This window comes from Pelmatolapia mariae, linkage group LG3_W (genome assembly GCF_036321145.2).
Source record: "Pelmatolapia mariae isolate MD_Pm_ZW linkage group LG3_W, Pm_UMD_F_2, whole genome shotgun sequence".
Lineage (NCBI taxonomy): Eukaryota > Metazoa > Chordata > Actinopteri > Cichliformes > Cichlidae > Pelmatolapia > Pelmatolapia mariae.
The window spans coordinates 55,130,022-55,151,603 of record NC_086229.1 but is presented as its reverse complement, the minus strand read 5'-3'; the positions used below and the strand labels follow the sequence as shown (position 1 = coordinate 55,151,603).

Genomic DNA, 21,582 nt, shown 5'->3' with positions numbered 1-21,582 from the left:
CACTTCCGGCCTTCTCGGTCTTCGAAGGACTCGGCCCACGTAGACCGTGAAGGCCGGGTCCTCCGAAGGATGCAGCCTAGGTTTTGGGACACAGCTAAAGTAATAGATGTCTTTATAAAGGAATATTTTTATTAATTTTATTATATTAATATTTTTTAAAATATGCTTTCATGACATTAATGTTATTTTATGCCACATTTACAGTTTTTTGACATAGTGTAATAATTGTCATGGGCAGCACAGGAATGAACCCAGAAGCAGACACACGACTCAAAGTACTTTGATGTGAAAGTGAATTTATTTACAGGTGCACATTGATGGAATATGTGAGGGGAGCTTTATTAATCCCTCGAGTGGGTTCCTTCGGGAAATTCAGTAATACTTAGTCTGCCCAGAGAAGGACGCTACCGCTGTGAGCAGTATTTCAACCTGCGCAGGGAAACTCCATTGGATTTCAAGTCCAATGCTTTAACCACTCGGCCATCACAGCTGTAAGACATGACAAGGAGTGATTCTCAAAAATTCAAGTTAAGAAAAACTTACAGGCCTGTATGTAACACATTATATAAACTAATTTAAAAGAATTCTTGGCTTCTGCACTTGCTCTATGTAGGATGTGAACAATCCATTTTAAAACATCACTCCAAAATAGGAAAATACATATGCAGTTAGGTCCAGTTAAGTTTTTTGGACAATGACCCATTTGTATTTTATTTTAACTTAATTTAATTTGAGTTTAGTTTTTGTATTTTTGCCTCTGTATAACACAACACTGAGATAAAACCATTAGGATGTTGTGAGGGTTGATGTTTTTAAGATTGTCATTTATGCTAAGATATATATACATATATATATAATCATTGCTTCTATGAGTCCTAAAATGGTTGTCAATGTGTGCTGATAAAATGTTTTTCCACTATTTAGAATGCAGCTTTGTGCAGATATGAGTTACATTACACATTTAGAAACCACAAGGTTCTGCTCTTCTAAGGTGCACGACTTCACACCTTTAAAGGTTCATTTGACATATGACCTTTTTCAAGTTCCTGGTTTTATAGTTTAGCAAGACGCTCACTTCTGCTTTTTCAGCATACCTCATGTACATGTTAAGGTCATTGAAAAGTTGCATCCTGTTTGGTGCAAGTAGAAAGGTTGATAAGGAAGTATGTCTATGTATGGTATGGCTGAAAACACACACACATGCACCCACACACACACACACAGAACGCAGACGCTGATGTTGCTCAGATATGCATGCTTAAGACTGTCACGTGTATTTGTAATCGCATATTCATGTATGATTGCTAGTTGTCAATAAAAGAGGCAGTGATGAGGAAGTCAGTCGAGGTTGGCTGGGTTCAAGTAAAGGGAGCAGTTCTTGACTCTTGGCTGGCTTCCCTCGCGAGTCTAAAGACAAAGAGCTCTGTCTTGTCTTGTCTGTCTTGTGTATTGCCGTGCAGTTGGTTGTCTTTGTTCCAACAGGGTTTGTGCCTTAATAAACCCAACAGATGTAACTGAAGTTATTTTTTTCTTTAACATACGAAAAAAAATAGGGAAGGAAGTCATATAGGTCTGTGACTTGAAGATAAACTATCTTGGTTTCATCAGTTAGCCAACAGCTTTGGTAACATTTTGAAGAAGTTGGAGTTTTTAAAACCAACCTTCAAGACTAAAGTTGAGACATGTCACAAGAGTTTTGGTTTTATCTTTACCGCATCATTTTTAACTGTCAATGGGTACATAAATGTTTGTGAATTTCGTTTTATTATGTTTTAAAATTCATGATCATTTTGTATGAAGCACTTGTGCACTCAATATCACTGGGGAAATATTTGCATTTATTATCTCTGTTGATTAACTTCAGTTTCAAAATGTTTACATACTGCATAAACAGCCATGATGATCTTTGGCTTTCTTAAAAACACTAGGTGCTTCATCTCATACAATTGTGATATATAATTGTAGTTTTGTTTTGTTTTTTGGTTTTTTATTCATAAACACAAAAGACCCTTAAGCTACATGTACAATGACTATATTTAACATTTTAACATCTGGCATAAAACCACATAGCATCTATAAAAAGCTCTTTAATCATTCTTTTAGAGGAAGTGGAAATGAAGGCTTTTTGTATTGTGGTATATGTAGCATTACAGAAAAAAAACTAAATCATTAAAACAGACAAATCAATCTGAACACTCATAATGCTTAGTTTATATTTTAAAATGTCTTTTAAAGGTTGTGGTTTTTCCATTCCCATAAAATATTATATGGACACAGGAAAAAAGTCATATCTGTATACACAGCTTTACAAGTCACAAAACATTAACAAAATGAAAAATATGTTAAACTTGCAACACAATGTCCAGTCACAGTGTAGACTTTAACATTAGCTTTATTTTATTCACGCTGAAATTGGGAAAATGGATCTAATTACTTGTTGCATGTCATTAGAATGCACTACAAAAAACTTTAAAGGTAAACACCCCCTTTTTCAGTTTCTAAATGTGTACTATGTATATCTGTCTCTTTGTCTGTATTGTTGTATATTTTGCACATGTCTCTACTGAAAATGAGATCCCCTTTTATATTAAGAATTTAATAACAACAGCAACAAAAATAATGCCATGGTGTGCTGTGCTGCAGGACCCAAACACAGAACTCATTTCTGCTGTTGATAACTCTTCATACAGGAAACAAAAACTGAAAACCAGGAACTAGAAATACGAACTAAAATCCAAACACTAAGACACTAGGAAGCTAAGGAACTAAACTGAAGAACAGAGCTAGGAAACTATGACGAGTACGAAGGCAAAAAGCACACAGCCTGGTGAAGGTACGACTCGACAACAAGCAGGGATGACAGAGGCCTAAAATACAGGGTGGAATAATCAGAAGATGGGAGACAGAAGGGAAACATAGCTGGGAGTAATTAGGCACGACGAGACAAGGAAAGCAAAACTGAATAAACTGACTGAATTCATTGACCTTCAAAGTAAAACAGTAAACACAGCCACAGACACAGACTCAAAGACTGGCTTCACACAGAGACATGACTGACTTGGAAACAGAGGGACCATAGAGACAGGGATGACTAGACAGGCGACGTAGGACCAGGACAGGCACGGAGAAAACATGGGGACAGAGACTAAATGCAGAACAGGGACTGTCAAAATAAAACACAAAGCACATGACAGACACAGAGACACAGACTAAATACAGAATAGAGGGAGCACGGGAACCAAAACCTAATAATAACTAGAAATCCTAGCAGAAGACATAACCAGTGAAATCTTACAAATTGTGACCCAATATTTTGGTTCATGTATATGTAGTGTATCTTGATATCAAACAGTATTGTGTATGTTTTTCATGTCTGAAACCTCTCAGAGAAAACGCAAGACAGAAAAATAAATCATGATGGGGATGAAAGATAATTATTTGAATGCAGTACAAAAGCGCCACACTGTCCAATATATTACCATTGTGGAGTGAGTTTCCTTTTCCTTTAACTGGTTTTGCATTCCAGGGCTGTCTCATTAGCCTTAATAAAGTTGTTGTTTTTGTTTTGTTTTTATTTTGGGTCCCTTTTGGGTGCAATTTTAGGACAATGTCTTTTAGATCTTCACCTACATTGGTTGAGTTACGCAATCAATCTTGGCATGTTCGGCTTTTAAGCATTTTTATATTGACCAAATATTATGATTCCATCACGTTTCCTAGCAAACAACTATCAATGGCCTAAAGCACCCATTGTTTAGCACTGTATCTTTGTTATTTCAGAACAACAATATCCAATTTATATCCACATCAATTTAATATAATAGTATATGCTATAACTATCAAGTGCATCAGTTTGCCAACAACATGAAAAGACCAAAGAGTACTCTGGACATGTTTGTATAATACATCCTGTTATCCGATGCCTGATTTTTTTTTCTTTTATATTACTAGAGGCCATTTCCACCATAAATGCATTCAGAAAAAGTGTAAAGAGATACATAAAAATTCACCACAATGCAGGGGAATGCCACAAATCCCACAAAAACAAGCAAACAACAAAAAAGAGCAAAAAATATATTTTGTGTTGATTAATAACTAGCTGGATCAAACATTCAAAGCTCCAATCTTGCTTTATCTAAAATGCTTTTTCTTTGTGTGTTTGGCTGTGTCACTTCCTCATGTTGTGATAGATGATGAGATAAGAACCTGTATAAAATATCTGTGTTCTCCCTTCAAAGTTTGTAGCTACAGGCTGATACTAAGAAAGAAGAAGCGGTCATTCTGCATCCTCTCTGCCACACACTTTCTGAAGTTTTATAACTTTGCTGTATCATCTGAATCACCATGAAGATGTTTCCTGTGTGTGTGTTTGTTTGTGCTGTGATGATTCTGACCCATGCTGCTGGTGAGTATTGTGAGTACAGTCTTATTTGTAAATGGTGGCAAAAGATTCAACAAATGCCCTTTTTTTCAGTTCTCCCTGGAGGAGGGACTGCAACTAATCAAACAGGTCAGTCAGCATACTGCAACATTTTTGCAAAAATGTGTCCCTTAAGTTTTTGCCTAATTATATAATCATCTGCAGTTGCATAACATGATTTGAAATTTATGTCCTCTTTGTTTTCTATTTACATGCGGCCAAATGGCTGAATGATTTAACATCAAAATATGTTATTTCTAAGTCACCTTATTGGGTTAAGAAGAAAGAAAGATATACATGAATAAATAAATAAATGTCAAGGAAAAAAAACATTTTTAAGATTTAGATTAGTGTCATAAATTAAGGAGAAAAACAATCAAAAGAAGGGCAAATTCATGAGAAAAAAGAAAAAACTGTGTAAACTAAATAGTGTAAATTACTGCAGTTCACTTTTCAAGCTGAAAAGAAGTTTACACATTTGAACTCTTGTGATCGCAGACTACAAGATAAATTATTTAGTCTAGTTGTTCTCTGGCTTGGCTTTGAGATCAGTGTGAATGGCACAGTGAAACGCCTTACCATTCCTGAACATTTAAATTTACAATGATGGACTACAAATAAAATAAAATAAAGGCAACTAATGTCTATCTTAAATTGGCACAAGGAAATCATTCCCTTGCTACACACATTTTAGAGCACCTACATTCTGATGACAATACATTTTCACACATTTGTTTTTTCTTGTTAACCTTTCATTGTTTCATGTAACTTGGTATTTGTTTTCTCTAAAAAAAAAAAAGAAAACGTCAAACAAACAAAAAAAAAAACCCCATTAGCTTAATGTTATTTAATCAGCAGTGTGTTGTGAAATCTTATATTTTTTATACACCTCAGCACTGTAACTATGTACTCTGCCACTTTCTGGTTGAGCAAACACTTTGACTTTGGAATAGTCAGTTGACACTTGCAGTTGATCTGTTTAGGAGCATCTATAAGGGAAGAGATTTAATGAGCTGGCTGGTTGCAAAGGTGGCATCGTATTACTGTATCATGCCTGACTTCAGTGAGCTCGTAAGTGTGACCCCTGTTTTTACAATGGTTGTAAAGGCAGACTGCAGCAATGCTGATACGGACAAACATTCAAACATGCAGTTTGTATTTAAAAGATACTGAGCTGAGTTGAAAACAGTTGAGGTCATGGTAGTTTAGAGAAGTTGAAAAAAGAAGGCAACTGGACTTCTTTAAGTTTGTGAAGACAATTCACCTCTCATCCAAGAGGCTTCTTCAGTTCACCTGGACTTCTTCACAAATCTAAAGGGGTCTGCAGTTTTGTTCTTTTTCATACTCTCTAAACAATTAGTTTTATTATTGTAATGGTAACTTTAAATCCACATCTGGGGTTGAATTAAGGCTACAGAGTTGAAATGTTGATCTCTCATGGAAAAGTGTACAAAAGTGTGCAACTCACAATTTCCCCCAAGCCAAAAGTCACCTGGTCAAGAGGTCCTCTGATTGTCCTGGTGGTTGGACTCCATTGAGTGGTCGCTGCTTCTTCTACGTTCCAAGACGCATGACATGGGCTAAAGCAGAGGTAAGTTTATTCTATTTGTATTGTCGTCAACACTTGATTGATCGATATCCTTTTACTGTAACTGAGTCCAGATGTTGCTCCCCGCTTTCATCTCCATTGAAGAGAAACTGCGTGTTCATGGGGGCCAACCTTGCATCTGTGCACAGCAGTACAGAGTACCATGGGATTCAGCACCTGATAGTGATTGCCAGTCATGACTACCAAGAAACCTGGATTGGAGGAAGTGATGCACAGGAGGTATTTTGTTTAGCCTTACACTGTTTCTATTTATCTATGTGTGAATGAATCTGAAATAGACCCTTCCTGCTATGCCAAATGAATATATGTAAAGCCTACAACAGAGAGAGTATTTACAATGAAATGATAATAGATTAAATCAGAAACAGCATGAAAGAAACCTGAGCTGGATGTAGAAGATGTAGTGAATGCAGAAACAGTAGACTGGCTAAAGCAGCTTTAATGTTTAACGAATGTTTAAGAGGATATGATGTGGGCTTGCATTAATGTTAGCTCATCTGCTGAGACAGTGGGTAGGTTTGACTGTTTGGTGTGAATAAAATCGGTGCTATGCGCAATTTCTCTCATCTAGGAGAATGCCTGGTTTTGGACTGATGGAACGGCTTTCCGCTATTCAAACTGGTGCCGAGGAGAGCCCAATAATTTCAGTCGCAACCAGCACTGTCTGCAAATTAATCACAGCGGTAAACTAGAACACAACATTTCACATGATTAATAAATGTGTGAATTATTTTAAGTGATAACAAGTAAAAGTCAAAAGGATTGTCTCAGTTTTTGATATTTGTAGTACTTTGCTGATTTCTGCTTTTGGATCTCACAGGTTCCAAGTGCTGGGATGATATAGCATGTAAGGAACATCGACCTTCTGTTTGTGTCAAGAAAATTTAAAATTTCTGTCAAAATACACACTGTTTGGTGTGCAGTGGCTTTTGTTTTTCATTCTTCATTTGGCTTTACAATTTCTGTTTCATCTTTTGTCTCTAGCATAAAAGTTTTGCAACAAAATAAAAAGTCTATGTCATGAATAGTGGCACTCCCAACCCTAGTTCTAAACCCTAGCCCTAAATTTTCAACTGTGGAAAAGCAGTTTTTACGTAAAAAGTATTGCACATTTATCTGTAAACTCTTCTTCCTTTGCAATAATAAAACTCTCAAGCATGGCTGTGTGTTGCCTCACTGTGATGTGTGTGTGTGTGTGTGTGCGTAAAGCCACTTGTGTCTACATATAAAATGAAAAACTCAAAATTTGGTTAGCTTTTTTTATATACACTGAAGAAAAACTACATATCCATCAGGGGAAACCTTGCATTTGTGCACAACACCAAAGAGTATCATAAGATTCAGAAGCTGATAATGACTCCTACACATTTATACAAAGCAACCTGGATTGGAGGAACTGATGCACATGAGGTGTGGTTAAAAATATTTGAATTAAATGTAAAATTAATGCAGGACTGCAGTGGTCCTGCATTAACTGCAGTAACTTATATTTGGTGGTATGAATCAATCAGGGACATACCTGTGCTTCCATGTCCATATTTGGAAAGCCACAGATGGGGGAAAAGGAGATCCATGCAGAACAGAACAGGCATTGGCGACAGCAGATATGACATTGATTAAAAACATGCAAGAAAGTGTTGGGGTTGGAGGTTGTTTGGGGGGTTTTGATGCACATGAGGTACTTTAACCATGCAAAATAACTATTACCCTCACTAATCTTAAGGTACTGAGGAAAAAGTGGTAGAAAATTGTTGCTCTTCTTATGAGGGAAATTGACAATTCAATGACCCAGTTTAGAACAGACCCTTTGGTGTTCCATAAGAGTCCTTCTCTGGCCAAGGTTATTTTCAATAGCTTTCCTTTCAACCTCATCAAAAAATAAAACTAAAAAGCACTGACCACTGATTTCTGATCTTGCATTCTTTGGTCATAACCGTTTGTGACCAAGGTGATCAAACTGGTCAGAAAATGTGATGTGGGCTTTTCTTAAGGTCATCTGATCTGCTGGGACTGTAGCATTGCTTGATTTTGTGGCCTGCCTGACAAAAACCATTGCCCTATCCTAACTTCTAGAATAATGTTTGGTTTTGGAGTGAAGGAGACCCCCTCCACTATTCAAACTAGTGTTCAGGGGAGCTGAATGATCACCACTAACAGCACTACAAATCTACAATCTATCTCCAGTCTACAAATTAATTATGGAGGCAAATTAGAACACAATATTTGAGTGTTAAATGTCTGAACGATTTAAAAGATTAAAGAATGAAAGCCAACAACTAGGTTTTCTGCTTTGAACCTCACAGATTTCGAGTGCCAGTGCTTAACTGCTTAAAGGCTCTTCATATCTTTTGTCTGTGTAATTAATTCCTCTACCAGAGGCCTGGGAACTAAATCTTTCTGACATTTTGCAAAATTAAATGTTTCAAGCAAGCTGCTGCATGATTGTGCTTTTATGAGAAAATTATTTTCCTTTATCTCCTTCGATACTATTATAATATTCAGTATATTGACCCATTAAGAAAGCACTTATACTATAGAGACAACCAGACTGACTGGCATTAACTGCTCTTCAGGACATTCTGATAAGCTATTTAAACTTCTAGATCTGCCCATTATTCATAATGTGATGTCTTTATTCACAGACAAACTCAGTTGCTCCATGTGCTGCATATGTGTGTGCAGCATTTATTTATGCTGCTCCAACAACAGGGTTCTCTCTTTAACCTACTGGTACCAATCCTTCAAACAATAAATTAGATAGCTGTCATTCTAAAAGTGCTGTATCATCAATTCACAGACAGTATTAGTATCATTTTGCAGAAGTAACACTCCTCAAAACTGAAGCTGATACTTTTTCATAAGAGTTGTTGTTTAATCTTTAACACGTTTTTTTAATGCTGGCAGTGTGAACAAACATTCTATGCCTAATCATTACTGAACTTTGCCATTTCGTGACAAAATGGCTCACAAAACAGCAGTAGTTCTGCTCTATCTGACGAAACAATGTGCAAAACATTTCTTTAAAGATAAATATTTAAGCAGTTTTGTTAAGCATAAACCATGATGGCCGCTATTTTGAATCCATACCACAAAATCATTTTGTGAATTTACACTTTAAAATCCCTTACATTACAAAAAAGAAAGAACTGAAAAAACACTAGGGTCTTGATACAATGTAAAAGCAGACAAATTTAAAAATCACTCAAGATAGGGTTAGGGAAAATGGGGACGTTTTCTTCTTCCAAAAAAAGAATCACTGAACTGTACTATAGCAGGGATTGACAATTGGCTTCCTGAATTACCTTTGTTCATTACACCATTATGTATTGTATTAGTGCATAGTGCAAGGGATTGTGATAATTGGAGGGTGCAGACTAACACTAATACTCTGACAGTGAATTCACACATTCTGCATCACATAAGCCAGGGGTGTCCAAACTTTTTTTGCTGAGGGCCACATACATAAAAATATCGGAGGGGCTGGGCCACTTACTAGAAATTAGGTATATAACCTTAACTTTAGTGTATTAAAGTTAGAAAAATCACTTAAAAGTGGTCAAATGTGTTATACTGTTGAATATAATTAAAGACAAAACTGCCTTCATCACAGTTTTCCATAAATTGATCTTTATTGATTTATTCAGAAAAAGCTTTGGTAGCTCATTCTCAGAACAGCAGCCTCAGATTTCTTCTTAGACAGAAGATTTACAGCACAGAGAAAAAAAACAATAAAGGGGAAAATGGGACGGGTAAATTTCAAGTTTGTTATTTAAGTTATTAGGCTTCGTTTGAAACTGTTATCAACATTAACAGATTGCACTGGACTTAATAACAGGAGTGCATATAATTTTAGTAAATTATTCTGGTGAATATCAGCTGCGCTGGGTATGTAAATCGGGCCATCCAGCTGCGGTGCTGATCGTACGCCACTCGTGGCAAAAATCCAGACAAATGTCACTTGACCAAGGAGCAGATCCTGCATCAGATGAGATCAGCTGACTCTGCGTGTGCGTGCGCTGTGCACAGCGGTGTGTACTCTGTGTGTGTTAACAAGAAAAACGCATATAAGAAAGTGGTGCGCAAAAGCAGGGTAGTGACAGAACTGATGCGCATTATTGATATTTGAAGCATGTGTACCTGCACATTAACACACGGGTACTGTCGAATACATTTTTTTACTCACCTAAAGTGCTCGTGCTCTCGTCCACTTCCCGCAAAGAAATTAGCAGCTGTGCGGTGTCTGTGGCATCGGAGCTCTAATCGCATGCGATGGAGTAAAAATCAAAAGCACAGCTTTATCAAACAGTTGCAGTTTAATGTTGGCTGGCAAGTCTTCAATGCGTCGCACAACTGTATTTCTGGACATGCTGACGTTGTTGAAGTCCTGCACTTTTTCCGGGCACATTATTTCGGTGACTTTAACGACGCCGTGTTTTATGAGGTCTCCATCTGAAAAAGGCTTGCCATGTCTTGCGATGAGTTGGGTGACCTCATAGCTGCTATTGCAGCCTTTTCCTGGACAATTTGAGCACGAAAAAAAATACTGTTGCTGACCTTGCAGGAAAGCTAGCATTAGCTTTACCGTAATTTCTGCTCTCGCTCAGCACCAGTTTAGGATGCATAGGCCTGATGTTTGGTTTCATAATGATGTCGTACATTATACTCTTTCATAACTGCCACAGTTTCAGTGCAGATCAAACAGATACACTTCCCCTTGAATTCTTTGAAGAAATATTCACTCTCCCACCGTGTCTGAAATTTTCTGCACTTTGGCTTCTTTGGTTCTGCCATGTTTAATAACTTCGGGGTAAATTTCTTCTGTGATTGTCCTTTTTGGTGGAGCAACTGCCTTGATCAACAGCAGCTCCCCCTGGTGTTAAAGCTAAGAAGTGCAATACACTCAAGCAAAAGTTGAAGTGCGGGCCATATTCTATTCTATTTATAAAATTACTTGAAAATTACTACCGCAATTGGCCCGCGGGCTGGACTTTGGACACGCCTGACATAAGCGGTCAGTCAGAATTAGGCAATCCTGAGAATCAAAGAACAAAATTGGCCAGTGCCTGAGTATGAAAAATGAGTGATATGGTGTGCAAATGTTTTTGCACAGGGTGAGAATATTTGCATGCACATATTAGTAAAAGAGGGACATTGTTCTGGAAGCCTTGTGGTTTATTAAGATTAAAGTTTTCAAACCTAGGCTTTGCTTCCGTGTTTTTTTTTTAGAGAAGAGGATTTGTAATGGCAACTCTTCCAAACAAGACATACTTGTTCAGTCTTTTTATATATGTACTGTCATGTGCTTCACCATGTTATATGTTAAACTAGGCTTGTAGATGTAGCTTGTGGGTTTTTGCAGTTTCTCTGAGCATCACACTATCTGTGCCGATGCCATTTATAGAGAACTCAAAGTAGCATCAGGACTGGGAACTTGGGACAGGGATCAATGACATAGACAGGCTCTGGAAAAGAAAGCAAACAGACCTCGAAAATACACTCAGACAGAGGAGGAAAGAGAGAGCAGAAGAGGAAGTGATAAAGAGAGCAAAGGAAGTGAAGGCCTCTTGGCAGGTTGGGCTTACCCTATCACCCAAAAAAAAAAAAAAAAAAAAGAAATCAATCAGTAAAAGAAATTCACTAAAAAGAAGAGAGACTGTATTTCCACCCCTATGGTTATTGTTGGGTCTGCGCTTCCACATGCATATTTGTGATTTTTGACCATCATTTTGCACTTTCCATTTCCAGCAAGACAATCAGCGATCGATCGATTTTACTGGCTAGGAAGGGAGGCTGGTTGGAACCAGGCTCTTGCAGCTGAGCACTTCTCACCTGTTTCCTAGCCAACTTCAAATAAACAGCCTTCCTTGCCGCCTTTTATTGAAAACAGTTACAATTCACACAAGCACCACCCATTGTAAGCCCCCTCTATGGTTCTAAAAGATAAGGCACTATGTGTGTATGTGTGTGCACGTGTAAGCACGTGTGTGTATGTGTGTGTGTGTGTGTGTGTGTGTGTGTGTGTGTGTATGCATGTGCGAGAATGTGTGTGTGTATGCATGTGAGTGTGTGTGTTTGTGTTTGGGGGTGCGTTTGTGTGACCTTCTGCCCACAAAAGGGTCATAAAGGCAGGAAGTTTACCAAGCAAGAAAACAGAATCTTTACATAGGATGTGTCCCTATAATAAAACACTACAGCCTCCCCCACCAACAGACTGGCTGGGGAAGTAGTCAGAAACAAAGGGATGTCTTTGATCATGCTGTTTGAACTAAGAATTACAAATTTAAGTAACACAATGACAATATTTAACAATTTGACTCCAACAGTTATCAGGATTGCTGTGTAAAATTATTTGCAATATGTGAAAAGTTGCTAATCTGGCTCTTATAGCCAGAAAAAGCACCACACTGCCCTCTCTGTGTGAAATAACAGTCTGTTTGATAGTCTGAAAGAAGGTGGAGCTCAACCAGCCAAGTCAAACCCCAGTTCAGAGAAGGTGGCCTCAGTCTTCATCCAATCGTCTACTGCGATATAGAGCTTACATATAGAAGACACAAAACCCAAGCAACAGCACCACCCTCATGTGGTGAGAAACTAAAATGATATTCACATGCTCAATACAAAGTATGACCTAGTAACAGTAACAAACTGAGTACAGGGGCTCCCCATCTGTGTTGGTCATGAAAGGTGAAGATGGGCTCCAGGGCTGGTAGACATTTGTGACTAGATCTTTATTTCAAGGTGTAAACTGTGGTATGAAAAAGATGATAATTTTTTTCTCAATCGCCTTTTTGTACAAACTTACAAATATTTACAAATACAAATAGATTTGCAATTTTTGCAGTTAGTGGTAAAATAATTCAATCCAACCTGAAACTTGCTTGGAGCCTCCCAATAACCAAGCCATGTTATGCTATGTTTAACCCTTTAAGACCTACCATAGAACCAAGTCCGCCAGAGCTTATATTATATTTTTACATGCTGTAGTGCCAATTTTGGGAGCATTTCAAGTTGATATACATCAATACAACCATTACAGCCCAAATTTTAATAATATGTATGCATTAAGTGCATAGTAATTACATAAATTGCAAAAAAGTGCAATAAACTAAAAAAACCCTGAAAATCGTTTTTGTTTTTTTAACATATATTTCTAGTTAGAGAAATTTAAGAGGCTTATCCCTCAAAACTGTAAATACAAAAAAGTTGCACAAACTAGTTTCCCACCACAGGAAATTTATTTGAAGTGTCTTCATAGTTTTACTTTTGAAATACACCAATTTTTATATACAGCAGGAAAAACGAAAATAAATATTATAGTGCAAATTTAAAAAAAAGCAGCATATGCATCAAAATAAACTATTTCCAGCAGTGCAATTTGAGTTCTAAGCATCCCAGAAACGACACAGAAAGTCATAAAGTCAAAGATAACTTTTAAAAACACCAGTACAGGCTCTGAGGCCCTGACAGTAAAAAAAACTACATTTCCGCGAAAATGACGTCACTTCCGGTTTCGTGCAGGTAATGGCGGACATGCGAAAGTTCGCGCTGACGTCTATTCCAACGTAGGAAGTGTTATGAACAGCTGATCGACTCGGCAAAGCGTGTTTCTGGAATATTATGTTTTTGTTGCTGCAAGCGCTTTTTATGCAGTTTTTGCAAAGCTATATGTGGAAGAAAACCGTGACCTAGGACAAGCTGATGGCATAAGATGTAAGTACAACTTCTCCGGTTTCATATGCAAAAGAAATTATTGCGCTAGCTTACGTGGTTGCAGTGATACAGGGATTTAAAAATAGATACGCAAATCGTAGCGGGGGCGCTACGCTCGGCTCTAAAGGGTTAAATGATCCCTTTCCCTATTGTAATGATTGTCGGTACATATAACTAACAGAACCGCTTAATAAAAAAAAACTTTATGGTGATTAGGTGAGTCTGTGGTAATTATTGAATTCTATTTATTTAAAGCACAAGGTAAGTCATCTCAGGGCAATTAGCTGGATAAAGACCTTAGTACTTTGACGGTGATTCGCTTTGATCTAGATAGCTCAGGTACCTCAGTAGGACAGACTTCAGGGCCCATCTATCTCCATCAGATGGTGTCTGCTGAGTTGAAAAAGCTGTGAGGTATGCTCAGAAATAAACACTAACCAGGCTGCTCAGGAAGTACCTTTGATTGTGTTTTAAATTGATTATGATCTATGTAGCTGCAGTGTGGTCACAAATAATGTAATGCTCACATTTAATACAACAGTAACAAATTCAAAAATAAAATAGGGAAGAACCACATTTCAAAAACATTTCAGTTGATTTGAGAAACTGAAAGCTAACACAAAAGGATATCAGCGCCCAGTGTACCTTTTTCTACCAATATTAATATTCATTATTGCAGTCAACTAATAATATTAATAACAAAAAGAAGCAATATCAAAACCTTCTTGAAAATACTGACTCGGTGTGTCTGACACTGACGTGTCTACTGCTATGGCCTCAAGAACATGGAGGAAATTCCAGGAGACCGGTAGTTACTCTTGTAGAACTGGCCAGGCTGTAAAAGGTCCTTAATCCATCAGCAGGACTGGTATTTGCAAGCAGTAACAGAATACTTCAAGAGCCCTAAACAATGATCTCTAGTAGGCCATTTGTGTGAATTTGTCTGACCCAACAATCAGAAACAGACTTCATGAGGGTGGCCTAAAGGATCTGCATCCCACAAATGGGCCCTGTGAACACTGTGGGGCCTGATTGGTATTTGCTATAGAGTACAAGAATTGGCAGGTCCAACACTGCTTTTTCACACATGCCTCCCAATAAAACAATGAGAGCAGCTTCACCTTGAACACATGTGACCTACATGAAAGGGTCTGGAGATGCTTGTAACATCGCATGAGTGGACTCTTGTTGGGTTAGTGATGAACTGAGGGGAAATATCCATGGAGGAACACACAGAGGCTAGGCCAGCGGTCCCCAGTCTTTTTTGCGCCACAGACCGGTTTATGTCCAATAATGTTTCACGGACCAGCCTTTAAGGTGTCGCAGATAAATACAACAAAATAAAATGATACAACCAAGACAAAAACTGTCGTATTTTCTAAATATAATAATAAACATGAATTCACTGTGTAATTGTGTAACTTTATTAGCAGTGTCCTCCCTAAAATTCACCAACAAGAGTAACATCCTCCTCTCTGCGTTCTTAATGCTCTCTGGTCACTATGGTAATGCATACATATTTCAAAATAAGACACACAATTACAAAGACCCAGGGAAACCTCGTTAACTAAAAAAAACCCTGAGAACCATAAATTTCACACCCTAGTCTCAACTCTCCTGGCCTGGAACCAAACGACTCACAGAGCAGTACCGGTCCATGGCCCCAGGGGTTGGGTCAGCACCCTGACTGCCATTATGTATCGAGATGAAATCTTTGGACCCATTGCCAGACCCTACACTGGTTCAGGAGGTCCTGCTTTTCTCCTAGGAAAGCATAATGTGTTGAAAGTAAGCAAGCAATTCCTGGAAGATCAGTTAATTGATATTACTGACTCAACCCAGCGTGCACTTGACTTAAATCCAATGGAACACGTCTGAGACATTATGTTTCACTCCATCTGACGCCACAAGGTTGGACTTTAAACTGTCCAGGAAGTCCGTCATCCTTCATAGGGAACAATCTATTGTCCATGCATACAATAATGTTGGGGCTTTAAAAACTCCTGAGTGCCATTTTGAGTTGCTGCAATGAAACTTTGACAAGATGCTCTTGACACTGATGAAGGGCACATGCTGAAATGCGTTGGTCAAGTAATAAAGCTATTACTAGTAATAAAGTAAACTAGTAATAAAGCTTATACTACAAAGAGAGCTGCAGCTTCAACCTTTCCAAAATTGACTTTCCTGTTGCATCATTTTTTGACAACAATTTTTGGGGTTTTTCCCAAAAAATATATATATATTTTTTTCAAACTATGTGACATCCATTATTTCCTAACATTACGGAGTCCATATATATCCAGTATGATTTTACACCCTCAATAAATGCAAAGTATGACCTAGTAACAGAAAAAAAATTGATATTTCAATAAGGAAGCGTCAGCATTTCACAAACATTACACTTGTTTTGAGAGAGTGAAAGCTATCACAAAAGGACAAAAGCTGCAGCTACATAGTGAAACTTGAAAAGAGAAAAGTGAAACGTGAAAAGACAAATCAAATAAAAACTTGAAAATGCTACAAACAACAATAAGCATAAGAAAATTGTAAAAAGCCCTGTTGAATTTTAGTGGTATTTGGTGAGGGTTTTTGACTAAGCACCCACCCTTCTCTAATGAAACACCAGTTTCATGTGTAACTGGTGGTGCCAACAGTGTTTTTTTCATGGGAGTTGGTACAATAGCACATGAGGAAGTGAGTCTGTAGCTGATACAGTGACTTTGTAAACACTCTCACATTACAGCAAATATTATGACTATTTCTCTCATGACCAGAGCTGGACTGGCCATCGGGCATACCGGGCATTTGCAGATGGTGATTTTTCGTTTTTATGGGCCGATGGGTGGTTTTTTTTTGTTTTTGTTTTTGGTAACGGTATAAACAATGAAAGCTGGTGGATTGGCCAGATGCTGGCCGATGTGTAAAAATAAGTCAGTTGTTTGGTGGTGGCTATGGTGGAGCTTCCAGATAGGCCAGCAGGTGGGTGAGGGAGAAGGGAGGACCCGAGGCGGCCGCCGGTCTGAGTGTCAGGTGAACTGAACTTCAGGTAAGAAGTTATGACCTGCAGTCTATCTGGGTCAGATATGAACCAAGTTTAGGTGTAGTTTATTTTCGTTGTGCTGAGTTTTTACCGTCAGTTACAATAACTCGTACTGCGTACTAGCTAGCATGATGGAGTTTCTATACAGCTGGGTGGGTGCTATGATGTTACTGATAGTGAACTTTATTTTATTCATAAGGTTAGTTAGTAGAGTTGCCAACCGTCCCATAAAAAACGGAATCGTCCCGTATTCAGAGAAAATATTACGCATTTCGTATTGAGCTGAAAAGGAACACAGTTTGTCCTGGACTTCAGCTACAATGAAAAAGACACAAAGCTGGAGTTATTCTGTGTCTTTACGCTGTCAGCTGCCTCTTTTTTCCTCATTCTCTCCCCCTCTCTCTCCTGTTACTACTTCAATCATGAAACTGATCAATGATCAGCTGATCGGCTTTTCTCTCTTGTTTGTTTATCGCTCACTTTGCGCCAGAAAGAGGAAACCAGGTGATGGAGAAACAGGTTTACCTTTTAGGTGACATGAATGAGTTGAAGGGAAGTTATGAACTGTTTCTGAGAGACAAATAACACCAGGATCCTTTTCTACGTAGCTGACAGCTGGTAACTGTGCAGGGGCGGGTCTAGCAAAGTGTTGCCAGGGGGCCAGGTAGGGCATTTACAGGGAAAGGGGGGGACAAAGAAATACTTTTTTTTCTTATTCTCATTTAAAATGTCTAGTTTTGATAAATAATTATCTGAATCTTACAACCAAAGCTGGTATCTGATGTAAACTCTATAGAAATCATACATATGTAAACAAGACAGTGTACATCACTGTGACAACAGCGTTTGTTTTCATTCAAAGTCTTTATGGCTTTTCCTATAATGGTGGGCCGGTCTCTAGTCAAATGCCCGGGCCGATTTTTTGTCCCAGTCCAGCCGTGCTCATAACAACTTGCCATCTACAACTAACTATTTTCCCATAAAGGTGAAGATGGTCTCCAGGGCTGGCACATTCATGACTAGATCTTTCTGTGTAAGGTGTAAACTGTAGTAGGATAAAGATGATACATTTTCTCACAATCAGCTTCTTGTACGAACTTACAAATGTTTACAAATATAAACACATTTGCAGTTTTTGCAGTTGGTGTTAAAATCATTCAATCCAAGCTTTAACTCACTTGGTGCATCCTAACAACCAAGCCATGTTATGCTATGTGTAAATGATGCTTTTCTTTGAAACTTTGAAAACACATCAGGTTTGATACGCTTTGATTTGACAAAGTGTTCCTTTAATTTTTAAACTGTCTATTTTATGGCTGTCCAAAGTTGTTTAATGATCTGTCAGCCACTTTACGTATTTTGGTTTTTATAGAAATACTCCGATATCACCATGAAGCACTTGGGTGTGACACTGAGACCAGTGGAGAAACAGCCATGGGAACAAGACTGACTGGAAGACAGAAAGAGAACACTGAATGCAGAGACAAGAGTAAATGTAGGGATAAGACTGACTAAACATGGGGCATGGAAACTCCCCTGTTCCGTGCTCCATGATAACAGAAACCTACAGAATAGAAAACAAAACTAAGAAGACCTAAGAAAACAAATATAAACAGAGGGATCACAACTATAAACTAAAACGAGGAACAGAATCTTAACCACAGAATATTAAACAAACCAGAATTAAAAGTCCACACACATTTAAGCTGGTCCAAAGACCCAGGAGCCTGACATCTTTGTTGACCAGCAGTCAATATATGAAATTAAACATCCATGAAATTCAAGCTGGGTGGAGAGAATTGTGTAAGGTTGGTAAAGATAGGGGTAGTGAAGCATGGAATCAAAACATACTTAAGTATTTTTAGTGAATTTGTTCCTGGTATAGAAATGTAAATATAAGAAAGTGTATATAAGTGTTCATCTCTACATGAGGGGTGAAGCTACAGGCTGACACTTGAAAAAGTAGAAGACATTCTACAGACAGGTATGTTACAAATATGCTGAGGATCTTCTATCCTTTCTTTATCGAACTGCTAATCACTTTTGTTAATGTGTTTCTTACAGAGACACTAAATATCATCATGAAGCTGCTGACTGCATCTGCACTTCTCTGTGCAATGATGGTTCTGACCGCTGCTCAGGGTAAGTATAAAAGTATGTTATTAGTATCATACTGAATGTTGTACATGTCAGTCGGCTATATACAGCTGTCCCAATGATACGGTTTATTTTTAATTAGACGTTTATTGAAAAATAGAAATCTAAAGGAAGAAAATGACACATTTTCCAATTGAAATTTGTTGAAAAAGTAAAACTAGTGCCAATGAAACACAAAGGGGAAAATTGTAAAGGGGGAAATTGGGGGAATTGAGTCAGCATTAGGTCACACAATATGTTTGCTTTGTCTTCAGATGAGTGCTATGTTCTCAAGAAGTCCTCATCCTGCCCCCGTGGTTGGACTGAGTACAACAACCAATGTTACTTCTATGTTTCTACACCCTTAGCCTGGGGTGATGCTCAGGTAACATCAGGACTCACCAGTTACTGTGACTGTTTTTCTTTGATACTTTAATATTTGGATAAGACCTTATAATCATATTTTTTTAATATAATTTTATATTGACAATTAGTACAATTTTATCAAAGCCATCTTTGTTACATGTACTGTTAAAATTTGTCTAAAATGATAATAGTATGTATTGATCATTATTAATGTTATCATTTATTGAATATTAATAATGTTATCATTTATTCTAATATGTATGTATATCATATATGGCTTTACTTTTTAACAAGTTAACAGTAACAATATATAAGTAAACAAAAAATACAAATAAAAAAAGCAAAAAAACTAAATTCTCCAGTTTCATGTTTCTACAATTTATGCCATGGATAAATCACCTGTTTTTGCCTCGATTAAAACCAGTTTTTATATGTACTGTGAAATATGCATCCAAGCTTATAATAGCAAATATTATTTTTTTAAGTTATAAAAATAATGTTAATGATTGCAGTAAATGGTTTAAGCCACCAACATTAACTGCATGGAATAATTCTGAATTATAAATGATTGCAAAATTTATTAATCATTTCAATATTAATAATAATTATTGAAAAACTTTACTTTTTTATTATTTGTTGAATGGTAAGCTATTAATTAAAGGTCAGATAATTAAAATCAATAATTTTGTCAGTCAATCCAATTATTTCTTATTATGCCTTATTATCATTTGTATGTTTGCTGTGGTGTAATCCTGAAGGTCGTTTTCTAACTCTTCTGTAACTCTGCTGTCTTTTTGTTTACTGTAGAAAAACTGCCAGTCCATGAGTGCAAACCTTGCATCTGTACAGAGCCTTACGGAATACCAGCTGATTCAGAGGGTGATATTTGATGGGAGTAGAGCTAATGGACGAACATGGATTGGTGGTTCTGATGGTCAACAGGTATGCCAGTCTGCCAGTTAAAAGACAAATCTATTGGATATGTTACTTATTTACACTCCTAGATTATACACCACCAGTCAAAAATTTGGACACACCTTCTCATTTAACTTTTTTTTTTCTTTTCATGACTATTAATATTGTAGATTTATACTAGAGGAATCAAAACTCTAAATAAGCACATATGGAATTAAAAAAAAGTGAAATAACTCAAAACATGTTTTATATTTTAGATTCTTCAAAATAGTCCCCCCTTGCTTTGATTACTGCTTTGCACCCTCTTCGCATTCTCTTGATAAGCTTCATAAGGTAGCCACTTGAAATGGTTTTCCAACATTCTTGAAAAGATGCTTAGGACTTGTTGACCCTTTTGCCTTCACTCTGTCGTCCATTTAATTCTAAACCATCTCTGTTGGGTTTAGGTCAGGTGACTGTGGAGGCCAGGCCATCTGGCACAGCACTCCATCATGCTCCTTCTTGGTCAAATAGCCCTAACACAGCCTGGAGGTGTGTTTGGAGTAATTGTTCAGGGTCCTGTTGAAAAATAAATGATGGTCCAACTAATTGCAAACCAAATGGGATGGCATGTTGCTGCTGGATGCTGTTGTATCCATTGTGGTTCAGTGCGCCTTCAATTTTGAATAAATCCCGAACTGTGTCACCAGCGCAGTTCCCCTACGCCATCACACCTCCTCCAGGCTTCCCAGTGGGAACCGGGCATGTAGAGACCATCCATTCACTTTTTCTGCATTGTAAATGCAAAAAAAAAAATGGACTCATCAGACCAAAGCACAGATTTCCACTAGTCTAATGTGTTTCTTGGCCCAAACAAATCTCTTCTGCTTGTTGCTTTTCCTTAGTAGTGGTTTCTTAGTAGGAATTTGACCACAAAAACCCACTTCATGCATTCTCATCTGAACAGTTGATGTAGAGATGTGTCTGCTCCTGAAACTCTGTGTGGCATTTATCCAACCTCTAATCTGAGGTGCTGTTAACTTGCAATTTCTGAGGCTGATGACTCGAATGAATTTATTGCTTGGTCGTTTTTCACATTCAAACTTTTAGCAATTTCCCAGACTGACTGACCTTCAGCTCTTAAAGTAATGATGGACTGTGGTTTTGGTTCTTGTCATAATATGAATTCTAACAGTTGTCAAATAGGGCTATCAGCTGTGTGCCAACTTGACTTCTGCACAACACAATGGTCCCAGCCCCATTAAGGAGGCAATAAATTCCACAAATGAACCCTGACAAGGCACACCTGTGAAGTGAAAACCATTCTTTGCTTAATAATTCCATGTATCTTGCTTCATATATTTGATGTCTTCAGTTTGTATCTACAATGTAGGTAGTAGTGAAAAT

At 37.6% G+C, this 21,582-nt stretch overlaps 2 protein-coding genes and 1 non-coding gene across 3 annotated transcripts; 2 read left to right on the top strand and 1 right to left on the bottom strand.

Moving 5' to 3' along the window:
* Positions 1 to 408: 408 nt before the first annotated feature.
* trnas-uga (transfer RNA serine (anticodon UGA)) lies at positions 409 to 490 on the bottom strand. The gene has a single exon. It is a non-coding gene; the product is annotated as a tRNA-Ser (tRNA).
* A 3,774-nt stretch (positions 491 to 4,264) lies between these two features.
* LOC134617224 (ladderlectin-like) lies at positions 4,265 to 7,175 on the top strand. The gene is made up of 6 exons (XM_063462429.1): positions 4,265 to 4,405; positions 4,475 to 4,510; positions 5,902 to 6,011; positions 6,114 to 6,248; positions 6,601 to 6,712; positions 6,850 to 7,175. The coding sequence occupies exons 1-6, from the start codon at positions 4,345 to 4,347 to the stop codon at positions 6,915 to 6,917; spliced, it is 522 nt and encodes a 173-aa protein (XP_063318499.1). The 5' UTR covers positions 4,265 to 4,344; the 3' UTR covers positions 6,918 to 7,175.
* Positions 7,176 to 18,899: 11,724 nt separating this feature from the next.
* LOC134623780 (ladderlectin-like) lies at positions 18,900 to 20,945 on the top strand. Its single transcript, XM_065470193.1, has 4 exons — positions 18,900 to 18,921; positions 19,191 to 19,300; positions 20,089 to 20,223; positions 20,886 to 20,945. The coding sequence occupies exons 1-4, from the start codon at positions 18,900 to 18,902 to the stop codon at positions 20,943 to 20,945; spliced, it is 327 nt and encodes a 108-aa protein (XP_065326265.1).
* Positions 20,946 to 21,582: the final 637 nt, after the last annotated feature.